The sequence below is a fragment of the Ostrinia nubilalis genome, chromosome 17, assembly GCF_963855985.1.
Source record: "Ostrinia nubilalis chromosome 17, ilOstNubi1.1, whole genome shotgun sequence".
NCBI lineage: Eukaryota > Metazoa > Arthropoda > Insecta > Lepidoptera > Crambidae > Ostrinia > Ostrinia nubilalis.
The window spans coordinates 1,074,140-1,096,810 of record NC_087104.1 but is presented as its reverse complement, the minus strand read 5'-3'; the positions used below and the strand labels follow the sequence as shown (position 1 = coordinate 1,096,810).

Below are 22,671 nucleotides of genomic sequence, written 5' to 3'. Positions count from 1 at the left end.
GCAACTTTTCGCGAGATATAGGTAGGACCATTGGCTATCTAAAATGGGTAAGATGACGATTGACGATGCTTTGAGCAAAATAAATGGTGCGTCCAATTAGAAAATCTAACCCCACGTAAAGGGGAAAAAGGAAAGAGAGAAAGAAGGTGTTTTCAGAACATTCCGAAAAATCTTTTAATCTATCTTGGATAAGCTATCCAGTCTATGAATCAAGTCTTTCTGTGAGCAGAAACTGAATGTATTAAGTTCTAACTTCTAGGTACCTACACACGTCTCGTTCGTGACTCAATGGAGTTAGCGCCGAATGACAATAACGTGAAAGTTAGAGGCGACAGGTTTACATTTTTGATGATTATAACATGTTTACTGGTAGAGAATGCCTCTCCACAAAAGTTTTTTGTGCAAGTAGTCAATACATTTTTATTCAGTTTTGCAGAAACATTCAAAAATATGAGAATATGTTTCAAGGTTTAAGGATAAAAAAAGTTGTTTAAAAAGCAAAGGTAAATAAAGTAATTCTGCATACATTTGCATAATTACAACATAATTTTGAAGTTTAATGCTAAATGCATTAGTATGTTAAATGTTAGTATACCAAACATGATTAGTCGCATACTTCAGTTCCTTATTATATATACATGTTATAAATTATTTTTTGTAGTTAAATTCCATGCATGCCAATCACTGTAAAATTCAACTAACTGTCTGGTATAGTCCAAGAGTTCAACGCTGTATGCGCATTGAGGCTCCATTGTGGCATCCCAAAGTGCTCTTTCAGGCACGAACTGTTGCTACTCTTCATAATATTGACCAAATTCTTTGACGTCTTCCCCACATTTTCATCGCGTTTCAAAAACGCTGCTATATCAACGCCACATGTTTCGTTCACAGCCTTTCTGCATTCAGCAGCTGCGTACGGTGATATTTTCACGTCAGCGTGCACCACTGAGTTGCACACTTCGTTGATGAGCTCCAGAACTGCTACTTCCGATGCAAACATTACCTCACAGCATCCTGTGGAGTAACTCGGTGGGTGGGTTGCACGTGACACACAAAAATACACAGGTACATAAATCTTGTTTTGTGCAACGACTAAATGATTCACACATATTGAGTGAGAACTAGTCACATGATAAAAGGTACACATTGTATCATTACAATAAGAGAATCAAGTAGATCAAATCAAATTATAATCACTCTGTTTTAATATTAAAGCAAAAAGTAAACCGGATTGAAAATTAATATTTTTTTAGATCAAATAAATAATTTCGATGTAAGTAATGAACGAAGGAATTGGATAAAGTTTTATTTAGCATGTATTAACTCAAATATGTACCAATTTACTCAAAATATGTGATGCAAAAGTTGACCAAATACAATGCCTTCAAACATCCTAATTTTACTGATTGCAATCAATTCTGATGCTTATTTTTTATTACATAAGCGTGCTATTCTCTCGGAAGGTCTTCAGCAAACATAATGCTCAAAGTCAACAACTGGACCAAGACTTGTTTACTTAGCAATATCTCGTTCTTGTGAATTGCAAATAGGAATGTGCGCGGTGTGCTTGTGTGCGTGTACAGCCATAGAATTTCGGTTTACTTAGGCATGGAAACTAATGTTCTCCACGAGAATGACATCAGCTGCAGTAAGTGATAATTTAACGGCCGTAAGCGGCGTATAATTAGATTAAAGTCACAAACGAGCGCGCTCCGTCCAGCGGTATTGACATTGAGCTTGAGTTAAAAATACCGACTTTACCTGCCTCCCGGTCGAACTGGTTGGGCTTCAACTGGTCCCGCGTGTGGCCCAGGATCAGCGGGGACAGGATCCTGGGCCAGAGCACCGCAAAACACCCCACAACAATCACTAATACAAACATCGTTTTTCGCGGACCCAACACCTCCTCGTTCGCCATTCTGTCGTGTTTTCGTATCGTTTTCGTCACGCACGTTCACAGCCGGTCGCACTCTAGGGGAACATCGTCGTGTGTGATATAAATAAAGATTTCCGTCCGTCGTCGTCCGCCCGAGAGGAAAGCGCGCAAATGACAGCTGTCAAACGCGCCCTCTCCCGGCGGAAACGTTACGGGAGCGATCCCACTTTCTTCATTTTACAGGAGCGATCGTAGTTTTCTTCATTTCCCTCGTAGAAAGCCGGTGGATTGAGCTGGCTCGAAGTGACACAGCCGTATATAACTTCAAACAGCTATGCCGACTTCTTGCCTTCCCAGCCACCGGCTCGGCTTCTGGTGAAATCGTTGATGTTCAAATATTGACAGAGTGAATTATCGTTTCGGGCGAGCGTACGGCGCACGCTGGTCAGACCTCGGTACAATATGGCTGGGCGCGGAGGCGGCGGCGGCTATTAACCCGTCCCCACCGCGAAGAGGACTACACGCGCTCAGATGAATACTAATTAGACACTTCTACATGTCGCAGGCGACACTCGGCGGCTTCCTCCCCGAACTTCATCAATTGTTGTAGTTTTCCGTTGGTTTTGTCATTCAAAAAGGGGAGAGGGTGGGTAAACAGCAACAGCTTGATAATTTGCTAGTGTTTACATCTGAGGTACATAACATAAGTAGGCACTAGTAAGTTACTTCGTACATAATAGTTTAGGTACTCCAGTAACTGCCTATTATGTTAGCCTATTATGTGCCTACTAGTACCTATATTACTTACCTGCCTCCATCATTTCGTGTATTCTCCTACGCTGTGATGACGGAGAGGAATGTTATTCGCCTACAAATATTTTACGGCAAACGTAAATTATTAAATTATGCAAATTTGATAATAAAACCAGCCTTTGCTTACATAGAGTTACATAATGAGCGAAGTATAAGTAATAGTTGAACAATTAGTTACGAGTTTGATCTTAGTTTATATCAACCTCTGCGGTGTGAGATATTTTACGCTTAATACCTAATTTTTTTTTTAATGAGTGCATGCTTACTTCCCTATAAATTCCATGGAGAGCTCTAAAAACTTATCTTATGTTTACATTGACCTGCCTGAGATTTAGCTTATCTCATAAAGATCTTCCATGGGTTGCTGGGCTGAGAAAACGAGACAGTCTCCTATCCACTCTCAAACATACCAAAGTAGTTAAATAAAACCCATATTTTCGAAATCATCCCTTGAAAGAAAGTACCTAATAAGTATTTAGATAAATCACATTATTAGTTACTTAGCAGCATACGTAGCAGCTAAGTACGTGAAGAAATGCATATTTCATAGCTGCTATATGAAATGTACCATTAAGTACTTCATCAGGTTTTAATTAATCAGTCTCCACTGTAGCAGCAGGACCTACTCTAATTAATTACCAAAGTCGGATGGGAGATCTGACATAAAACTTCCCTCGCTTACCAGACAGGCTGAGAAGGCGTAATGTTCGGATATTTTGTCCCTCAGTCTACTTGATGACAGGAGGTAATCCCACCTGTTCTACTCTTTCGGATTAAAACTGCCATGTACTAATTAATTAGGTGTTTTATTTACTTGCGCTGACCGCTGGATACTTTAATATTTTTGCATTCCCGCAATTAGTAGATGTGAATTTGCTCGTCATTATGGTTCAGGCGTTACATGGATTGGAGTAAGACCTTAGGTAAACGTAAACTTTGGAGTATAAAGGTTGCAACCTTCAAGCTTCAATAGTTACAATTACTTAATTTGTATGTTCGTGCGGGAGGTTACCAATTTACCACCACAAAATGTAATTTGAATCACGCATTTCCTCATATACTTTCGATATGAACCAACGGAAACCGGCCAGGATATCCTCTCTCTTTATGGGCGAGCTGTCTCCTTAGCATCCAGACTGTCTTATAACTCCATTTGCGCCATTCCAATATGGCGACGGCGGCCATTTTGTAAGTCAGCCGCGTGCGCCGTTTCCTGCGACGAAAAGAGCGCTACCTACCTATTGTTTTCTGGGAGGGGATGTGTGTGACACGAATACTGATTGCATATATAATGGTTTAACTGTCGATTCGAAAAAAATGTAGCCCCAAAGCTTTTTTTAGACCGTCTTGTTGGTGTTACAACTGTTTAAATAAACATTTTTCGGTCTCCAAAATAGGTACGTAAAGAGTTAAAAACACCTACTTTTAAATAGAATTTATAAATACGTTGGTAGCCGCACATGGAAGCGAATAAATTGTTGAGATAGGTAGGGTAGATTTATAGCACACACTGACCAAACTACGTACTACAAGAACTACAAAAATTTTATCGGTCTTATCGCAGGAAGAGACCTCTTGCAGCCAACTCGGGGAGAGGACAGATTTATTTGATTAATTTTCTGAAATAACTAAGTTTCAATCAATATGCTAATATCACGGTCTGGACCCAACAGGTTCTGATAATACTTATTACAAAGTAGAGCTAGTTTTCTAAAGCCCAAGTTATTACCGTTAGAAAAGAGGAAGAAGTAACCTTTTTGTGACACTTGATTATCCTTCGAACTAGTATTTGTCCACTTCGATATGGTTATTCCGAATAGCGGAATTCTTATCTTAAGGCATTGCTAATCTCATTCAGCTCATCTCACAGCTGTTCTACTCCAAGGTACAAGACAGACGGTAACAACTGCGCACGCGTGGGCTGCTGCCTGATGAATGGCGAAGTGATGCAACGGTGACTCACATCATTTCATTAAGTACGCCCTCGTGCTCTAGGGTACTCGCCTACTTTGAGTTTTAATCATGAAGAGTAACGGACTAATGTACCTACATATTGGGCTAAACATGAGTTTACTTATAACTGCGAGTTTGAGATTATATTCCATCATTCCCATTAGCTAGTCAATCAAAAAAGTTACAAGTTACCCCGACCGATGTCAGGTCGAACCTAAACCACAGCAATAAATGAAATTAATATATCTTTGGACGTTTTTACACCAAAACACGACCCAAACCAAGCGTACTTTGTTTACTACAATATCATAGAAAACACTAGGACCAATTTGAAAAGATGTGCACATAAACGTTCGAACCCGTGACCTCAGGCATGCTACCTAGGCCTAACTAAGTAGATTCTTAGTAGCGAGCTCAGATCATAGGCTACGATCTGAGGTAGCGAGTGAACCACTAGGTCAAGCGGCCGACACTAACGATTTCCCGTTGGATGCTGGAGACAAATTATATCCGCTTGCTACGATTTGTCCCACCTAAGGAATGTAATGTATACTATTGTTCTGGCAGTTTTCGGTTTAATTCCCGGGATGGACATTACGCATGCTTGAATCAAACTGTTTGCGATTATGATTCCTTGATGATTCTGTGCTTCAAAGTAGAGTTCATGGTCACAGTGCTTTTCCATTCGCTGTGGCCCGTTGCACTCGCCCCCTCTTCCCTATTAAGCTACCTGGTACTGGATATTGATGTGTGATCAATGATGGTATTGATGGTGGGTGACTTAAATTATTGTAGAGTTTTAAAATAAGTTAGTGTAGAGCTAATTCAGTCGATTCCCCTGGCGAAAGTGAAGTAGGTGTCGTTTTTAATTTATTTACTTATTTAGGTACTAGCTTTCCGCCCGCGGCTTCGCCCGCGTGGAATTTTGTCTGTCACAGAAAAACTTTATCGCGCGCGTCCCTGTTTCAAAAACCGGGATAAAAACTATCCTATGTTCTTTCCCGGGACTCAAACTATCTCTATGCCAAATTTCATCAAAATCGGTTGCGAGGTTTAAGCGGGAAAGCGTAACAGACAGACAGACAGACAGACAGAGTTACTTTCGCATTTATAATATTAGTTGGGATTAAAGACGCAAAACGGATTACAATTAAGATCATCAAAGTTCAACTCGCATAAATACTTAAGCGACTTTTCAGGATTCACCTACCCATTGATAGCAATTAGCATCCAACCCTCTCACCAATAGGTCACAGACCCCTGGTCCCCCTACCCTAGGTACCCTACCCCTGAAAATCAAATCAAATAATTCAGCTTCGAAGGGAGTGCTGAAACATTAATATTCTATAATAAAACATTAACAAACACAATCGGCAGTGTTTCACAAGTGCGGTGGCGACACGCGCATATTTGCGCGTCCGCCATTGTGGAAGCGCGCACGCGTTTTGCATGCGCAAGCGTAGCGACGCGTGTGTACTAACACGGGGTGGAATTGTGTGAAAAAAATTGTCTGATATTATTCTCTTTTAGAGTAGACCTGAATTCTATGACTCAATTAAATGCCACTTTGTTCAGCAGTAGGTACACACCTCACCCACCACACACACCAATCCACCGATTACTAACTAAGTCATCTTCCATTTAATTTTAATTATATTAATTACTGCATAGTACCTAGTTTGTAACTACTAGGTGTCGTTAAAAACATTTAATTAAAAATGTAAATGTTCAAAATACATATTTCGGCTCAACGGTGTAGCGCTGTAAACCGCTCTTTGAACAGTTCCCAAGTTTGATTCCGCGTTACTTTTTGGTAGCACCTGGTAAAGTAAACTCGTCGTAACACAATTATACCCATGACAATAAAGAAAGAAAGAAAACAAAGCTATACATTCTTTCTTTCCTTCATTCCCTGACGACCAATTTTATTGTTTGTGTTACAAGTTTCATTTATTACCCTAAACTTTTAGTTCAAATCTTCGAAGGGGTCGAAATTGGTCTAGGAAAGCAAGTTACGTTACGCCTACCTATTTCAAGTAATAATTTCGTAACGCAGCCTCAGTCGAAGGTTGATGGTTTTAGCGGGAACATGAGAAAACGGTGACTTATTGGGACGTCACTAAATAAAACGGAATCTGCGCTAAATTAATATGTCACGATGCCTATTTCGTGGCAATGGTATACCGTACTGTACTGATACTGAATAAAAATTACTGGTTCTAGTAAACTGACGATTGGGATGTAATGAATATACCTTCGTTCAGGGATTCTTAGCGATGTCATGGAATACTTCTATGATATGAGTGGATCGTCTGTGGGAAGTAGGTAGTAGGTATTAGGTAATAATTATGTTGTTTTACTAAAGACCTTAGAACATAAAGATGCCACAGTGTTTAGATTGATGTGCTGTCATTCGGTCGGTTGTACATTGCACATAACGCTACTAACGATCTTATTCAACCGGGGGATCCAAATCCATACCCCAGCTAGAGTCACAGAGCTTTAAGTTGTGGGCACCCTATATTTTCTCTATTTAAAGCTTCGAGAGAGTAATTTTGGTAAAATTTCTTGAGTTTGATTCTTGAGAGTTCTCGGAAAGTAGGTGGTCTTTCAAATTGTACTTATTCGTAACTACTTAAAGTAAGTCAAAACCCCTAAGCATGGCTTATTGATAGAAACGACGAAAAGATGAGTAAGAAGCACTAGGCTCACGGCTCATACTTAAAGTAAGTAGGTACTTTTATCAAATCAATAACAATAAAAGTTCCAGTTAAAATAATAACTGCGTGCGATTTCCTGTACACAAACGTCCGTGCGCACTTCAAACGTACCCCTTGCCTTTTAGGCAGCGTAAAGTGACCAAATATGACCTCGCCGTCCATTGTAGACAGCTATTGTCGGGCTGTGAGCAATCCCAGGATGCCATAATGGTCATCGCCATCGATGTTCGGCCATCAACATGCGGGTCGCGTCTTCACCAAAGACATTCACGCCGCGCCCAACCCTGAATAGAGGGAATCATGGTGATGGCATTCATGATCGTCAGCACGTAAGGGCTATATCATATACGTTGAATAAATAACGAGTTACTAGAATACTGATGATTTCTAATGCACGTTGTAAGGAATAATCTAGAGAGAGATGATTGATATTTTCTGGAAGGTTCCATAATATGTTTATCGACCTACAAGGATAGCTTTTGTCTTCGCAGGAAACGACAAACAAATTATAATTATTTTGCTTTGTTTCGATGCTGGCATGCATTTACAATTTAAATGCATCACTATACATCATGCATGACCACTATGCGGCAGAGGGAACACCCCTGGTTTTTGTGGGTTCGAGCCCCACATAACAGGCTTGTAAGGATATTAGGCCATTTTCCTGGGCCCAAAAATACTGGTCGTTCTAGCTGAATATCCGAGTACAAGTGTTTGATTTTGGCAATTTACGGTTGAACAAAGTTAATTATGTACTTTATTTAGTTTAACCAGATTTACGTCACCCTGTATATTTCATAAATGCATTGCACAAATAAATCTTCTTTTTAATCAAACCTAAATTGCATGAAACGGAGTGTAGCGATCAGCTGCAAATGTAATAATTTTTGACGTTGACATTGACACTGACAGTCGCAGTTCTGTGCAGTTGGTGTTGGTGTTTTTGTTATTTCCAAATAAAATAAATGATATAAGAAATCAACAAGATGCAGGACTACATCAAGATAATATTCATCATAAGCGGCGGCGTGCTGACATTCGTCATCCTATTCATTTTCGCGAAGAGACAGATTTATCGCTTTGCACTTCGATCCCGTAGAGGCCCACACGTTCCGATTGGAACTGATGCTAAAAAAGTAAGTTTTGGAGATACTTTTATTGTTTTCTTCTCTATATTACGTACAAGGTATAAACAAATACCAGGTTCATGTGCTTTACATTGCAATCTGCAGAGGAGTCGCTCCAAATTCAAACCTTTATTGTCATGCGTGTGTTGTATGCTTGCTTATGCACTGTGTTTAGACCTCATGAGTCGCCTTGAGATATGCTATAACGACACAAATCCAACATAAATAAATATAATTGATTAAAAATATCCTTGGACATTTTACAATACGCAATAAGCAAAGCTTGTACTATGGGCACTAGACTCTAATCTTACTGTCCAATCTGTGTCAGAAAAACTGAAAAGGACAAAGTTACAATGTAACTAAAAGAAAGTAACTTTTATCTTTGTACCGTCCAGTGCCTGAAGAAAGAGATCGAGCGACGTATCGAGGCGGTGCCGCGCATCACGCATGAGCCTCGCCTTCTGAGCGCCGAGCCCTCGCACTACATCCTGGAGCCCCAGCAGCCCTATCACTACCGCTTCCGAGCTGTGGACGATGTTAAGACGCTAGGTAATGAAGAGCATTCAGAATATTCTTAGATTCTGTATTTTACATAAGCACACAGTTTTTTGTCTAATTTAATTAGTTGATGCCAAAGATTCTATTACTATTTTTAGGAATTGGAATATTTAATGCTAAGAAGATAAATTGGAATGATTTATTTAAAGCCACAGTGATGTTTTAACTGACTACACAGAAAGGCTGCAACATTTTTCTAGATTGGACCTGATTCATCTGTAACTTGATATTTGTAGCCATTATCTACTCTTCTTTATTCTCATTTTTCATGAATGAGATCTCGCAGAATCTATTACAGGTTTAAATTGATCACTCCTAGGCCTCTGACTGTTCATAATAATATTACACTTGTGTGTTACTTCTTGAATTAATTCCTTTCTCAAAACATCATTCCTTTACTATCAACAGAGGATGAGATAGCCCACCAAGACCCAGGCCTAAGGCGGCACCCTCGCGAATCCCTCCGCGCTTTCCTGCTCTCATCTCTAGCGGCGCCACTCGACGGTCGCGGCCAGAAGCTGGTGCATCAGTTCTGCGATACTTATGAATATGCTCGTCATCACCCTGGAGAGTTTGGAGACGACGAGTACCAGGCATACAGCAGGCTGCTTCTGAAGCTGTTGGATGCGTGAGTCACACACAAATACATTATCTAACTCTGCTATTGCAAATAGGGTCAACTAGGGACCCTAGTCTAGGGTCTGAATTCTCTCATCTCTCGGGGCGCCGCTCGACGGCCGCGGACAGAAACTGGTGTATCAGTTCTGCGATACTTATGAGTATGCGCATCACCTGGGGAATTTGGCGACGAGTACCAGGCGTATAGCAGGCTGCTTCTGAAGCTGTTGGACGCGTGAGTTACACACAAATACATATCTAACTCTCCTATTGGAAATAGGGTCTACTAGGGTCTGAATCCTCTCATCTCTCGCGGCGCCGCTCGACGGTCGTGGACAGAAGTTGGTGCATCAGTTTTGCGATACTTATGAATATGCTCGTCATCACCCTGGAGAGTTTGGAGACGACGAGTACCAGGCATACAGCAGGCTGCTTCTGAAGCTGTTGGATGCGTGAGTCACACACAAATACATTATCTAACTCTGCTATTGGAAATAGTGTCTACTAGGGTCTGAATCCTCTCATCTATTACCTATTATACTTTAATATTACTTTTACCTATTATAGTTTAATATAAGCCTATTGTTAAAAACTGTCAATAAGTTATTCAATAAAGAATTTATTATTTATTATTTATTATTTATTATCTTTTGCGGCGCCGCTCGACGGTCATGGACAGAAGTTGGTGCATCAGTTCTGCGATACCTACGAATATGCTCGTCATCACCCTGGAGAGTTTGGGGACGATGAGTATCAAGCATACAGCAGGCTGCTTCTAAAGTTGTTGGACGCGTGAGTCACACACAAATACATATACAGTGTGAGTCACGTTAAAGTGTACATATGAAAATAGATGAAACTAGACCTATTTTTATCGACAAAAAAGAGGTCAAAAAATTTTTGAGAATTTTTTTTAATTTTTTATAGAATTTTTTTTCTTCAAATTACTTATTGTAAAGAAAACGTAATAACTTTTAAACTAAGCGGTATATCCTGATAAAATAAAAACAGTAATAATGCTAAATAACAGGCAATACTAAAAAAATACATAAAATACACAAAAAAGGCCAACAAATAATAAAAAAATTATACTTTTTGAAAAAAATCCGCTTAAAAATTCGTGTTTTTTTGGTTATTTGATAAATTTCTCCAAAAAATGCCCCTATAACCGGTAGTTTTTATTACTTTGTATTATTCTCTATCGTATTACCTTCGTAAAACGAAAAATCGCATGTCTCTATCCCTATCACAACGTTTGCAATGATCGTTTGAACTAAGCCTCTCCGGGCGCGCCATTCAACGCTTCGTTAACAACAAAACTGAAAATGGCTCTAGATTTGTAATTTTGATAAAGACAAGTTAGATTTCAAATAAAAACAAAAGATTTCGAAGTAAAATAAGCATTTTAGTTAAAATTAAAATTGTCTCTACCTGTAGCGGAGAATAATGTTGTGGCAGGCCTTTGTTCAAACGATCATAGCAAATGTTGTGATAGGGATAGAGACATGCGATTTTTGGTTTTACAAAGATAATACGATAGAAAATAATACAAAGTAATAAAAACCACCGGTTATAGGGGCATTTTTTGGAGAAATTTATAAAATAACCAAAAAAACACGAATTTTTAAGCAGATTTTTTTCAAAAAGTATCATTTTTTATTATTTGTTGGCATTTTTTGTGTATTTTATGTATTTTTTTAGTATCGCCTGTTATTTAGCATTATTACTGTTTTTATTTTATCAGGATATACCGCTTAGTTTAAAAGTTATTACGTTTTCTTTACAATAAGTAATTTGAAGAAAAAAAATTCTATAAAAAATTAAAAAAAAATCTCAAAAATTTTTTGACCTCTTTTTTGTCGATAAAAATAGGTCTAGTTTCATCTATTTTCATATGTACACTTTAACGTGACTCACACTGTATAACTCTGCTATTGGAAATAGTGTCTACTAGGGTCTGAATCCTCTCATCTTTTGCGGCGCCTCTCGACGGCTATGGCCAGAAGCTGGTGCATCAGTTCTGCGATACCTACGAATATGCTCGTCATCACCCTGGAGAGTTTGGAGACGACGAGTACCAGGCATACAGCAGGCTGCTTCTGAAGCTGTTGGATGCGTGAGTTACACACAAATACATTATCTAACTCTGCTATTGGAAATAGAGTCTACTAAAGCCCGGTCTGTGAGCACGTAGAATTTTGTCCAATGACCCCAAGCAACCCATCCTTATCGCTCGCGCGTAATTATATTGCTGTCGTGACTGTGCGACTGGCACCCGCAATGAGTGTGCGAGCGCGATAGCAACATAATTACGCGCGAGCGATAAGGATGGGTTGCTTGGGGTCATTGGACAAAATTCTAAGTGCTCACAGACCAGACTATAGGGTCTGAATCGTCTCATCTCTCGGGGCGCCGCTCGACGGTCGCGGACAAAAGTTGGTGCATCAGTTCTGCGATACCTACGAATATGCTCGTCATCACCCTGGAGAGTTTGGAGACGACGAGTACCAGGCGTATAGCAGGCTGCTTCTGAAGCTGTTGGATGCGTGAGTCACACACAAATACATATCTAACTCTGCTATTGCAAATAGCTAGGGTCTGAGACCGCTCATCTCATAGTGTCTACTAGGGTCTGAATCCTCTCATCTTTTGCGGCGCCGCTCGACGGCCGCGGACAGAAACTGGTGTATCAGTTCTGCGATACTTATGAGTATACGCATCACCCTGGGGAATTTGGCGACGAGTACCAGGCGTATAGCAGGCTGCTTTTAAAGTTGTTGGATGTGTGAGTATTATCACAGAATAATAATAAGTACTACGTACAGAAGTTTTACTTCGCGAAGGTATTTAAAAAAATGTATGCTCAATGTCATTAACAATATGGTGTAATTTAGCCTGTCTCAAGAGTCAAGCACCATTTTGTTGACAAACGTCAGTGATCGGCACTGCGCCGAAGCTATAGGGCTGACTTCGGTAAAATGATGTGACGTGAGGTGCCAAACTGCGGAAAATGGCGGAGGAAATACATGATTTAGCATGAATTATCATGAATAATATTAACTACTTATTTACCTCTCAGTGTCTTGAGGCAACTTAAAAAAGTACATTCTGTGTTTTTATTATTATTTAGGCAGTTAAATACTGCACAGTATTTAGTACACCATTTTCTTTATTTTCTTCCATCATACACAAGAATACGCGTGCGTGAGTCAATGTTCGCTCGTATGAGAGGCCTTGTCGAATAGTATCCTGTAAGTGGGCCATCGTGCGTGTTTTGTTTTCGATGTAAACTCGCGGAGATGAACAGGCCTGGTATTATGCTCAAATCGCTAAATCTTTGCTTTCCAAACAGGGTTTGAAACTCGGTACCTGCTAACGCCTTTTTGAAGGATGGGGTTTTATGGGTTTCGATTTCTATCTAATTTAGCATGATATATCTAACAGTGTCTTCTCTGTGAGTTTTTGGGAAGAGATTGTGTTGGATTCCTCAGGATTTGTTTTAAGTTAACGTCGTCTTGAAGTTACTGGTTAACTGACCCAGTGTGTTTTGTCAATTGCCCGAGGGTTGTGTTGTCAACTGCCCAAAAGACGCGGTGTATCACGGCGCGATAGAGACCGCCGCTGAAGATTGTGGTTATTGGTTACTATTGTCAACTTCCCAAACAATAGCGCTTGATGAAGAGCGGTTCTTCCCAACACAGGCAATGTCTGCCTAAAGGGAAGTTCCTAACATTATCTGTATACATTAGAGATGAAACGGATATCCGGTTACTATCCGGTAGGCCGGATATCCGGCCTAAATTTACTATCCGGCCGGATACCGGATAGTAACTCACTATCCGGCCGGATACCGGATATTAAAAAACTACGACAATTTCCTATTAATAATAAATAAATAATAAATAAATATCCTTGGACATGTTACACTGCGCCTCTAGTCCCAAACTAAGCAAAGCTTGTACTATGGGTATGGTATAAAATGAAATACATTAGGTAAATATCAATAAAATGGCTTATAATAATGACGGCTTTTATTTAAAGTCCAAAAAGTTACAAAAAAGCCATATTAAGGCCTTTCAAAAAACTTATTTCTTATTCTGGGCTATTCACTCTAATGACGAATACATAAATAAATAGTAAATACCTGTTAATGTCGAAATATTGCCAAATAAAAAGGCGATCTTTATTTCGCTGATGGTCTGATGACATAATGCATGCAGTTTAGTCAGATTACGCAGCAAGTAAACTAATTTAATTTTCGCTATTCAATCACACACTCACGATAGCAACCGAAATCGCCCGAATTGATCTGCCCGCTAGACAAGTGGCAAAATCTGACATTCTATTCGGACGGATTCGATTTTCGAAAAGTGTGACTAGTCGAGTCTACTAATAGACCCACTGAACGTGTTTGAAGCATCTGTGCGGCGCTAAACTCGTCACGACATGCAACGAGACAATGGGCCAACTATCCGGCCGCCGGATATCCGGCTATCCGGCCTAGCACCTGGCCGGATATCCGGTATCCGGTATCCGGCCAAACAACTATCCGTTTCATCTCTAGTATACATAGACTAAGTTACGAAAATAAATGTATTATTTATTTCATGAAGAGAGTACTAGTGTCAACTGGCCAATCAATAATCGTTCTGTTTCCAGCGCCCGTCTTCTAAAGAGCGTGGGCGCCTGTCGCTCGCCTCGCGCCAGCCCGCTGCGGCGACCCGCGAGACTGTTGGACGCGGCGCGGCTGCGGCCCGGCGCGCTGCCCGCCGCTAAGCTGCCCGCGTTGCACAAACACTACACCGCACTCGAGGTACGAACCGATATATCACACAAACTAAACATTCTAGGTTGTTAGAGGAGTAGAGAGATCAAATCAGAAATGAGGCGATCCGTAAACCAACTAAAGTCGCTGACATAACACGACGGATTAGCAAGCTGCAGTGGCGATGGGACAGCAATATTTTGGAGTGAAGGCCACGTACCGGAAAACGCAGCGTGAGATGTCCACCCAATAGGTGGACCGCCGACCTCATAAAAGTAGTAAGAAAACGCTGGATGCACGCCGCTACCAACCGGGCCGGGGAAATCATTGGGGAAGGCCTATGTTCAGCGGTGGACGTCCTGTGGCTGAAATGATGATGAAGAAACTTAAACGAACGCAAGCGTTCTAAAGATGTGGCGCGGCTGCGGCCCGGCGCGCTGCCAGCCGCTAAGCTGCCTGCGTTGCATAAGCACTATACTGCACTCGAGGTAGGACACTTTAGGAAGTATGTTTTTTTTTTTTTTTTTTCTTTTGTTGGCTTTACACGGCTTGTGTGTTGCCATTCGTCGAGTAAAAAGGAAGTATGTTGCACTAGTTGAAGAAACAAGCCGGAACTCTGCTAGAGGCAGCCTCGCTCGGATCTAGCAGTCGCCTCCCGCGGCTGTCAAATGGAGACGCTGCCTCAAACTGCGACACGACTCGTTGAGCGAGACCGTTGGATGCAGCGCGGCTGCGGCCCGGCGCGTTGCCAGCCGCTAAGCTGCCCGCGCTGCACAAGCACTATACCGCACTCGAGGTACGAACCGATATATCACACAAACTAAACATAGGTACTAGGTTGTTAGAGGAGTAGAGAGATCAAATCAGAAATGGGGCGATCCGTAAACGAACTAAAGTCGCTGACATAACACGACGGATTAGCGAGCTGCAGTAGCAATGGGACAGCAAGATTCTGGAGTGAAGGCCACGTACCGGAAAACGCAGCGTGAGATGATGAGATGAGCGAAAAAAAAAATAAAAGTATATAAGTAGTATATCCGTTAAGCTAGCACCCATAACACAAGCATTAAATTGCTTACTTTGGGGCTAGCTGGCGCTGTGTGAAATTGTCCAATAAAAAAAAAAAAAAAAAAGATGTCCACCCAATAAGTGGACCGACGACCTCATAAAAGTAGTAAGAAAACGCTGGATGCAGGCCGCTACCAAACACGCGATGTGGAAAGCATTGGGGAAGGCCTATGTTCAGCGGTGGACGTCCTGTGGTTGAAATGATGATGAAGAAACTTAAACAAACGCGAGCGTTCTAAAGATGTGGCGCGGCTGCGGCCCGGCGCGCTGCCCGCCGCTAAGCTGCCCGCGTTGCACAAGCACTATACTGCACTCGAGGTAGGACACTTTAGGAAGTATGTTGCACTAGTTGAAGAAACAAGCCGGAACTCTACTAGAGGCAGCCTCGCTCGGATCTAGCAGTCGCCTCCCGCGGCTGTCAAATGCAGACGCTGCCTCAACTTGCGACACGACTCGTTGCGAGGCAAATTTCATCGCCGTGGACCGATCCACATTTTGTTGCTCGGGACAAGGCAGCTGCTCGGCCCGAGGCTGCCTCTAGTGGATACGCGGCTTTAAACGAACGCGAGCGTTCTAAAGAGCGTAGGCGCGTCTCTATCCTCGCTCCAGCCCGCTGCGGCAACCGGCGAGACTGTACCACTATACCGCGCTCGAGGTACGAAGCTTCATGAAGCAGAGGTTGCAATAGCTGAAGAACGATGGACGGACGGGACGACCGACAGTTTTGCAAGCTGATGTGGCAATGGGCAGGACACATAGTACGCAGAACTGTCGGCCGCAAGATTCTAGAGTGGAGGCCACGTAATGGAAAACGCAGCGTGAAATCTATTTCAATATCTAACTTGAAAATATTAGTATAGATCGTTTCATTCACGAAGACGTGCTCCACCATTCTTCCGCGATTGTTTGAGTGTTATCGGTACACGCTTAATTATCCATGAGTGCACACGCACACTACAATAATGACGCTCGGATTGCTCGGACCAAACTCCCCGCGCTTCCCTCGACCGAAAATTGGTGGGGCGTGTCTTCGTGGATGAAACGATCTATAGTATACTTGCGTCTTGTCTTTGTATCTATGTTCACAACAACTATTGACAAGCAACTTTCGCTCTTCCAGAACATGCCAATAGAGTCCAAATTAGAGGACGAGGTGATCCGCGTGGCGGTGAAAAGCCCGGGGCCCGCCGCGCCCGCACCCGCGCCCGCTGACGAAACGCCCGTGTGACGCGCGCGCCACGCCCGCCGCGCGCCCAGCCTCACGCTGTAGGCGCTAGAGTGGGACAAAATAACAAAAGATGGACGAAATGATAGTTGTAGTGGAAAAAGTGTTTATGTAGTGATGCCCCGAAGAAGTTGCCCAGTAAACTATTAAGGGCGATCCTCACGGGGAGGCATGGATACGGGTGATCGCCCGCCGACGAGACGCCCGTGTGACGCGCGCGCCACGCCCGCCGCGCGCCCAGCCTCACGCTGTAGGCGCTAGAGTGGGACAAAATAGTGATGCAAGAAAAGAATGGAGTGATGTGGGACTTTTGGGCCACAAAAACTATTGTGACACAGGTGGTGTGACATCAATGTAGTGCTTAGGCAAGGAAGTCCTGCGAGACACCATAGGACTGGTGGGGACGAAGAGCCCGGGGTACGCCGCGCCCGCCGACGAAACGCCCGTGTGACGCGCGCGCCACGCCAGCCGCGCGCCCAGCCTCACGCTGTAAGCGCTAGAGTGGGACAAAATAGCAAAAGTCGGACGAAATGGTGGTGCAAGAAAGGGACAAAATAGTGGTGCAAGAAAGGGACAAAATAGTGGTGCAAGAAAAGGACAAAGTGATATAAAGTGTATCTTTTTTTATATAAAGTGTATTCTTTTGGATCAAAAAACTATTAGAGACACATGATTAGTAACGAGATTTCGTCCGTAAGACACCCGCGCCCGCCGACGAGACGCCCGTGTGACGCGCGCTCCACGCCCGCCGCGCGCCCAGCCTCACGCTGTAAGCGCTAGAGTGGGACCCCATAACAAAAGAAGAACGAAATGGTGGTGCAAGAAAGGGACGAAGTGATGTAGTGTATCTTTTGGATCAAAAAACTATTAGAGACACATGATTAGTGACGAGGTTTCATCCGTAAGACGCCCGTGTGACGCGCGCACCACGCCCGCCGCGCGCCCAGCCTCACGCTGTAGGCGCTAAGTGGGACAAAATGGGGTTTGTGGGACAAATAGTGACACAAGTGGTGTGTAGTGTTGTAGTGCTAAGGTGAGGAAGTCCTGCAAGAGCCGAGGGCCCGCCGCGCCCGCTGACGAGACGCCCGTGTGACGGTAGTGTGCTGTAGGCGCTAGAGTGGGATGAGTGAGGCTTTTGAGCCAAATAGCTAGTGACACAAGTGAAGTGATCGTTGTAGTGTTAAGGCGAGGAAGTCCTGCAAGAGCTGGGGTCCCCCCGCCGACGAGACGCCCGTGTGACGCGCGCGCCACGCCCGCCGCGCGCCCAGCCTCACGCTGTAGGCGCTAGAGTGGGACCGAGTGGGGCTTGTGGGACAAAACTATTGTGACTCTAGTATTTGTGTAGTGATAACGCGAAACAACTGGCCTTGATGAGGAGACATGGGCACGGATGATCGCCCTTTGCCGACGAAACGCCCGTGTGACGCGCGCGCCACGCCCGCCGCGCGCCCAGCCTCACGCTGTAGGCGCCGGAGCGGGACAACGTAATGAAGGCTATCGTTTTTATACTTAACAGTTGGCACCCCTGGCGATTGACAGGACCTTACTCTACAGTGGCGCCATCTTGATGAGTGCAAATGCGATAGTCCTCCTACCACTTTAGCGCTCACAAGTTGGCGCCACTGTCTTCGCTACTAGCAAGTGACGGGACCTTACTCTACAGTGGCGCTAACTGGTGAGCGCTAAAACGATAGCCCTCATTAAAGAAGGATGATATAGTGGTGCAAGAAAGGGACGAAGTGATATAGTGTATCTTTTGAGCCAAAAACTATAAAAGACACATGATTAGTGACGAGATTTCATCCGTAAGACGCCCGTGTGACGCGCGCGCCACGCCCCCCGCGCGCCCAGCCTCACGCTGTAGGCGCTAGAGTGGGACAATATAGCAAAAGAAGAACGAAATGGTGGTGCAAGAAAGGGACGAAGTGATGTAGTGTATCTTTTGAGCCAAAAACTTGCAACGGGGCGTCTTAACTAGCTCAGTCTGACACCCCGCTGTTTAGTACTAAGTCCCAGTTCGCTTTCTGCGATGAGGGATGTGTACCTATCCAGGATGCCTACAGGGATATTCGACCAAGGAAACGCACAATCAGTAACACAATGGCACTTTATAATTCAGGTTCCACAATAGTTTACTTATTCTAGTTTCACTGACTCTAAATTACTATCGTTTAATAATGAGCAAGTTTACAAGTACTTTACAAGTTATATCACAATATACTAATCTATTACAACGAGAGGAATAGCGACGCGCCCGATTCGCGTCCCGAGACTAGTTTTTGTATCCGCGAGAGGGGCGGCGCCCTGTGCGAGGTTTGGCGAGTGTTAGTTTGGATACTTATAACTAGGGGGGTAGGACGTGGTTCAATAGCTCGAGCCAGAGACCAAAGTCCTCTGATGAGTATGATACCACTGGGAAAGGGCGTCGGACCTACGTGGCGAGGGGGTATGAAGTTCAGGAAGGGTGGCAGCGGGATTGCTGCCGCAGGTCGGGAATGAGTATCACATGCACTACTCGGTAAGGACGAGAACCGATAGGCTATCAACGATAGAACGTCTCGAATCGACAATTAGATCACCTGACCGAGTTAACGAGGTATCGAATCAAGCCAGAGCCGAACAGTTAGGGTTAGTGGGAACAGTGTGGGTAGCAATTCGCTAGGGACTCTGTGCAATGCAGCCGAGGGAACGATAGACGCGCGCGCGAACGTCTGGCTGTTGCAATGGCTCCCGAGCGAATGCTAGGCGCCCGCGGTCGCCGCCGTCTCATATATCGATGGCTCCTACGTATACTGGCGTAAGTGAAAAAAGTAAATTTTACAGGAGAGCCATTTTAGTGGCCAGAACCATATTTTTGGGTCATATCTTCTGACCTACTAAAACGAATTTAATGAAATTTCACATTTAGCCTTAACATGTAATGCTTTTGCTACTGCTGTTATCAATTTTTATATTTTTCTTATATATTTTGAGATTTTACGCATTGCCCTTTTACGTCGTCACATTTCTATAATTTCATGTATATTGTTCAACGTAAAGAGACTTAAATGACAACGTAAATATAATATTTTAAGCGATTACTCTCTTTATTTATGCATGTAATTATTTTAATTGTTATCATGTGCTATATCAATAATAAATCAGTTAGAAAAAGTTGTTTAATGTATCGTTATTACGTTTTAACGCAAATACGCCCATATACTGTGCTCGAGATTTAGTTAGGTCTTTTAACATAATGTGTCATATTTTTAAAAATTATAAATAACTTGAAAAAATCGAACTGCCTAAGGCGGGAATTGAACCCACGATGCCTTAGGCAGTTCGATTTTTTCAAGTTATTTATGATTTTCAATTTAGTTTGAGATGCGACTCTTAACGCTAAAAGTTAAATAACTATAATGTGTCATAATTTATAAATAAAACAATTTGCTAAATATTTTCATGGCTTTATTTAAGATTTGGATTATAAAAAATATATATTTATGTAAGCAACTACTCGTATAGATTGACGAATCGTATGATTGGGCTTTATACGTGGCGTAGTTTTGCACATACGCCTATTTGCCTAAAATTTTATTTTGTATCTAATGGAAAAAATTTTTTTTTTTCTTACTGACGTTATAGATTAGAGCAAAATGAAATCATTGCTTAAATAATTGGAAAAAGGCGTAAGCGGCAGTTTCGCCTTTATACGTAGGAGCCATCGATATTAGCTCGGTCCGTGCGGCGTGCGGCCGCGCAGCCGTAGGGTTGTCAAGATCTCTGCGCTCGGTGCTAGGGCTGTCGATGCGTCGCGGGGCGCGTCACATCCTCCCTTGTTTTGGAGATTTTTACCTGGAAAAATCACAAGTCTGGTACATAAAGGTTCTTCAAGAACAACTAAAAGTCATGTCAATAATAAGTTATTTTTGGGTAACTTCATAACGAGTGGAAAATAACAATGTAAAACATGACTGAATTTGTATTTAATCATTAGCCCAATAATAACTCTTTATTTAGAACATGACAGTACATTCATTTACTTATAACAATATCAGTTAATTTGGTCTTGAAACAATGTTATTAAGGTACCCTTAATTTTTTTTTTTTTTTTTTTTTTTTGCTTACAATGAACTAATCAAACGCTAATTATAGCTAACTTAGTTTTGAAACAATGTTATTAAGATACCTTTAATTTTTTTGCTTACAATGAACTAATTAAACGCTAATTTTAGCTAACTTAGTTTTGAAACAATGTTATTAAGATACCTTTAATTTTTTGCTTACAATGAACTCATTAGGCGCTAATTTTAGCTAACTTAGTTTTGAAACAATGTTATTAAGATACCTTTGATCTTTTGTTTACAATTAACCAATGAACTAATTAAACTAGTTGTTTACTTTGTTATTACGAGTATTCAATTATTCCTTGAAATATTTCTTTAATACAATAATAGTATGCATGGTACTTGTTATCTGGGGGCACGGCAGTGCCCCCGCCAAGTCGAGCGCGAAGCAAACACTGCCGTACCATCCTTTACTCGAACCATTTCGCCGCATTTTCAGGCCCCTATTTGAGAACCTCTGGATAAGACCAGAACGCAGAAATTTTCGTCATTTAGTAAGCTATAATCACATACTTTAAATCCAAAATTTCAAGTCTGTAGGTCATTTAGTTCCGAAGTTAAGCGAAAGCAAAGTTTCGCATTTACGACAGTCACTCACTGATGATCATCAAAATAGAACTAGTACTTCCCATTAACTCAGAGAGCTGAAATTTGGTACAGAGTTAGGGTTTAATGGCCACATGAAGGGAAAACTATAAAAACTAGGAAAAACGTAGATCTGGAGTAACCACATTCATAATCAATACTACTCCCATACCGTGGTGTTCGCCTGTATCGCTCACCGCTAGATGGCGCTAGCACTAGCAAGCGGTGTCCAGATTTTTATTCTTTCTAGAGAAAGTCGTCGATTAAGTTGAATGTTGTGTAATTTGCATTTCGTTGATTTCGTTTATTATACTATAAGGTTCGCTTAGGTTATGTTATTAAAACAATTCTGATTCGTTGTCCATTTTAAAGGTCGTTAAGTTTATTTGTGTTTAATATCGTAAAAAAATGTCGATAAAACGACGACGTTAAATAACTTTGCCACGTTCTACAAAAAGAAGTGAAATCCCACCAAAAACATTCTGTAAAAAAACTAGCCAAGTCTCGATGGAGCTGCTTGTTTATCTCTAAAAAGTAATGAAATCTAGACAAAGTCGTGCCAAGTCTATGGTTCCTTACTGCGATTTCTTTATTATTATAGTTAATGTTGTGTGACTTGGCCGTTGAACAATCTTTATTAAGATAATCATACATTATAAATACGCAGCTTTACTGAACCCACAATTGACTGGTTATTGTTGAACCAACGTTTTCCAAGTGGCAATTTTCCATCGTCAATGGGTAGCGGTTCTGGCGACAGATTGGTGCAATGGTGTCATGGAGCACCTGGTTTTGTCACCCTTCAACGGCCAAGTCACACAACATTAACTATAATAATAAAGAAATCGCAGTAAGGAACCATAGACTTGGCACGACTTTGTCTAGATTTCATTACTTTTTAGAGATAAACAAGCAGCTCCATCGAGACTTGGCTAGTTTTTTTACAGAATGTTTTTGGTGGGATAATAATTATTAAAAGTTATACAAGACAATGGCAGTTAAGGGGTTAAGTTTTAGTTACAATAAACAATATTTCCTAATGTAAATGGAATGCAGCTTGGCGCGGCGCGCAAACATTAGGCAGGTAAAATCTAGTTATGAATCATCTAGCGAGCGAGTGCCGGCCGTGGCGAATAGAAAAAATACGTTTCACTGATAATATGCAAATGAGCTCGCTCGGTGAATCGTTCTTACAATGTTTGTTTACTACGAGTATTTAAAAGTTATCGAGAAACTGGTAGTACTATTGACGCG

The 22,671-nt window shown here is 42.0% G+C and overlaps 2 protein-coding genes across 5 annotated transcripts in view; one reads left to right on the top strand and one right to left on the bottom strand.

Moving 5' to 3' along the window:
• LOC135079810 (resistance to inhibitors of cholinesterase protein 3) overlaps positions 1 to 2,140 on the bottom strand; it is a 46,217-nt gene extending 44,077 nt beyond the window's left edge. Inside the window, exons 1-2 of one of the 4 annotated variants that reach the window (XM_063974424.1) lie at positions 1,762 to 2,140; positions 703 to 1,014 (exon numbers count right to left, since the gene is read on the bottom strand). In XM_063974424.1, the coding sequence (XP_063830494.1) occupies positions 703 to 1,014; positions 1,762 to 1,918 (469 nt within the window). In that variant the 5' untranslated portion in view covers positions 1,919 to 2,140. The remainder of the gene's footprint in view (positions 1 to 702; positions 1,015 to 1,761) is intronic. The other 3 variants (XM_063974420.1, XM_063974421.1, XM_063974423.1) reach the window with 3 other exon arrangements.
• A 6,141-nt stretch (positions 2,141 to 8,281) lies between these two features.
• LOC135080187 (protein C1orf43 homolog) lies at positions 8,282 to 16,729 on the top strand. The gene is made up of 5 exons (XM_063974869.1): positions 8,282 to 8,498; positions 8,888 to 9,041; positions 9,459 to 9,678; positions 14,328 to 14,481; positions 16,622 to 16,729. Exons 1-5 carry the CDS (start codon positions 8,349 to 8,351, stop codon positions 16,727 to 16,729), a joined length of 786 nt encoding a protein of 261 aa, XP_063830939.1. The 5' UTR covers positions 8,282 to 8,348.
• The last annotated feature ends 5,942 nt before the right edge of the window (positions 16,730 to 22,671 follow it).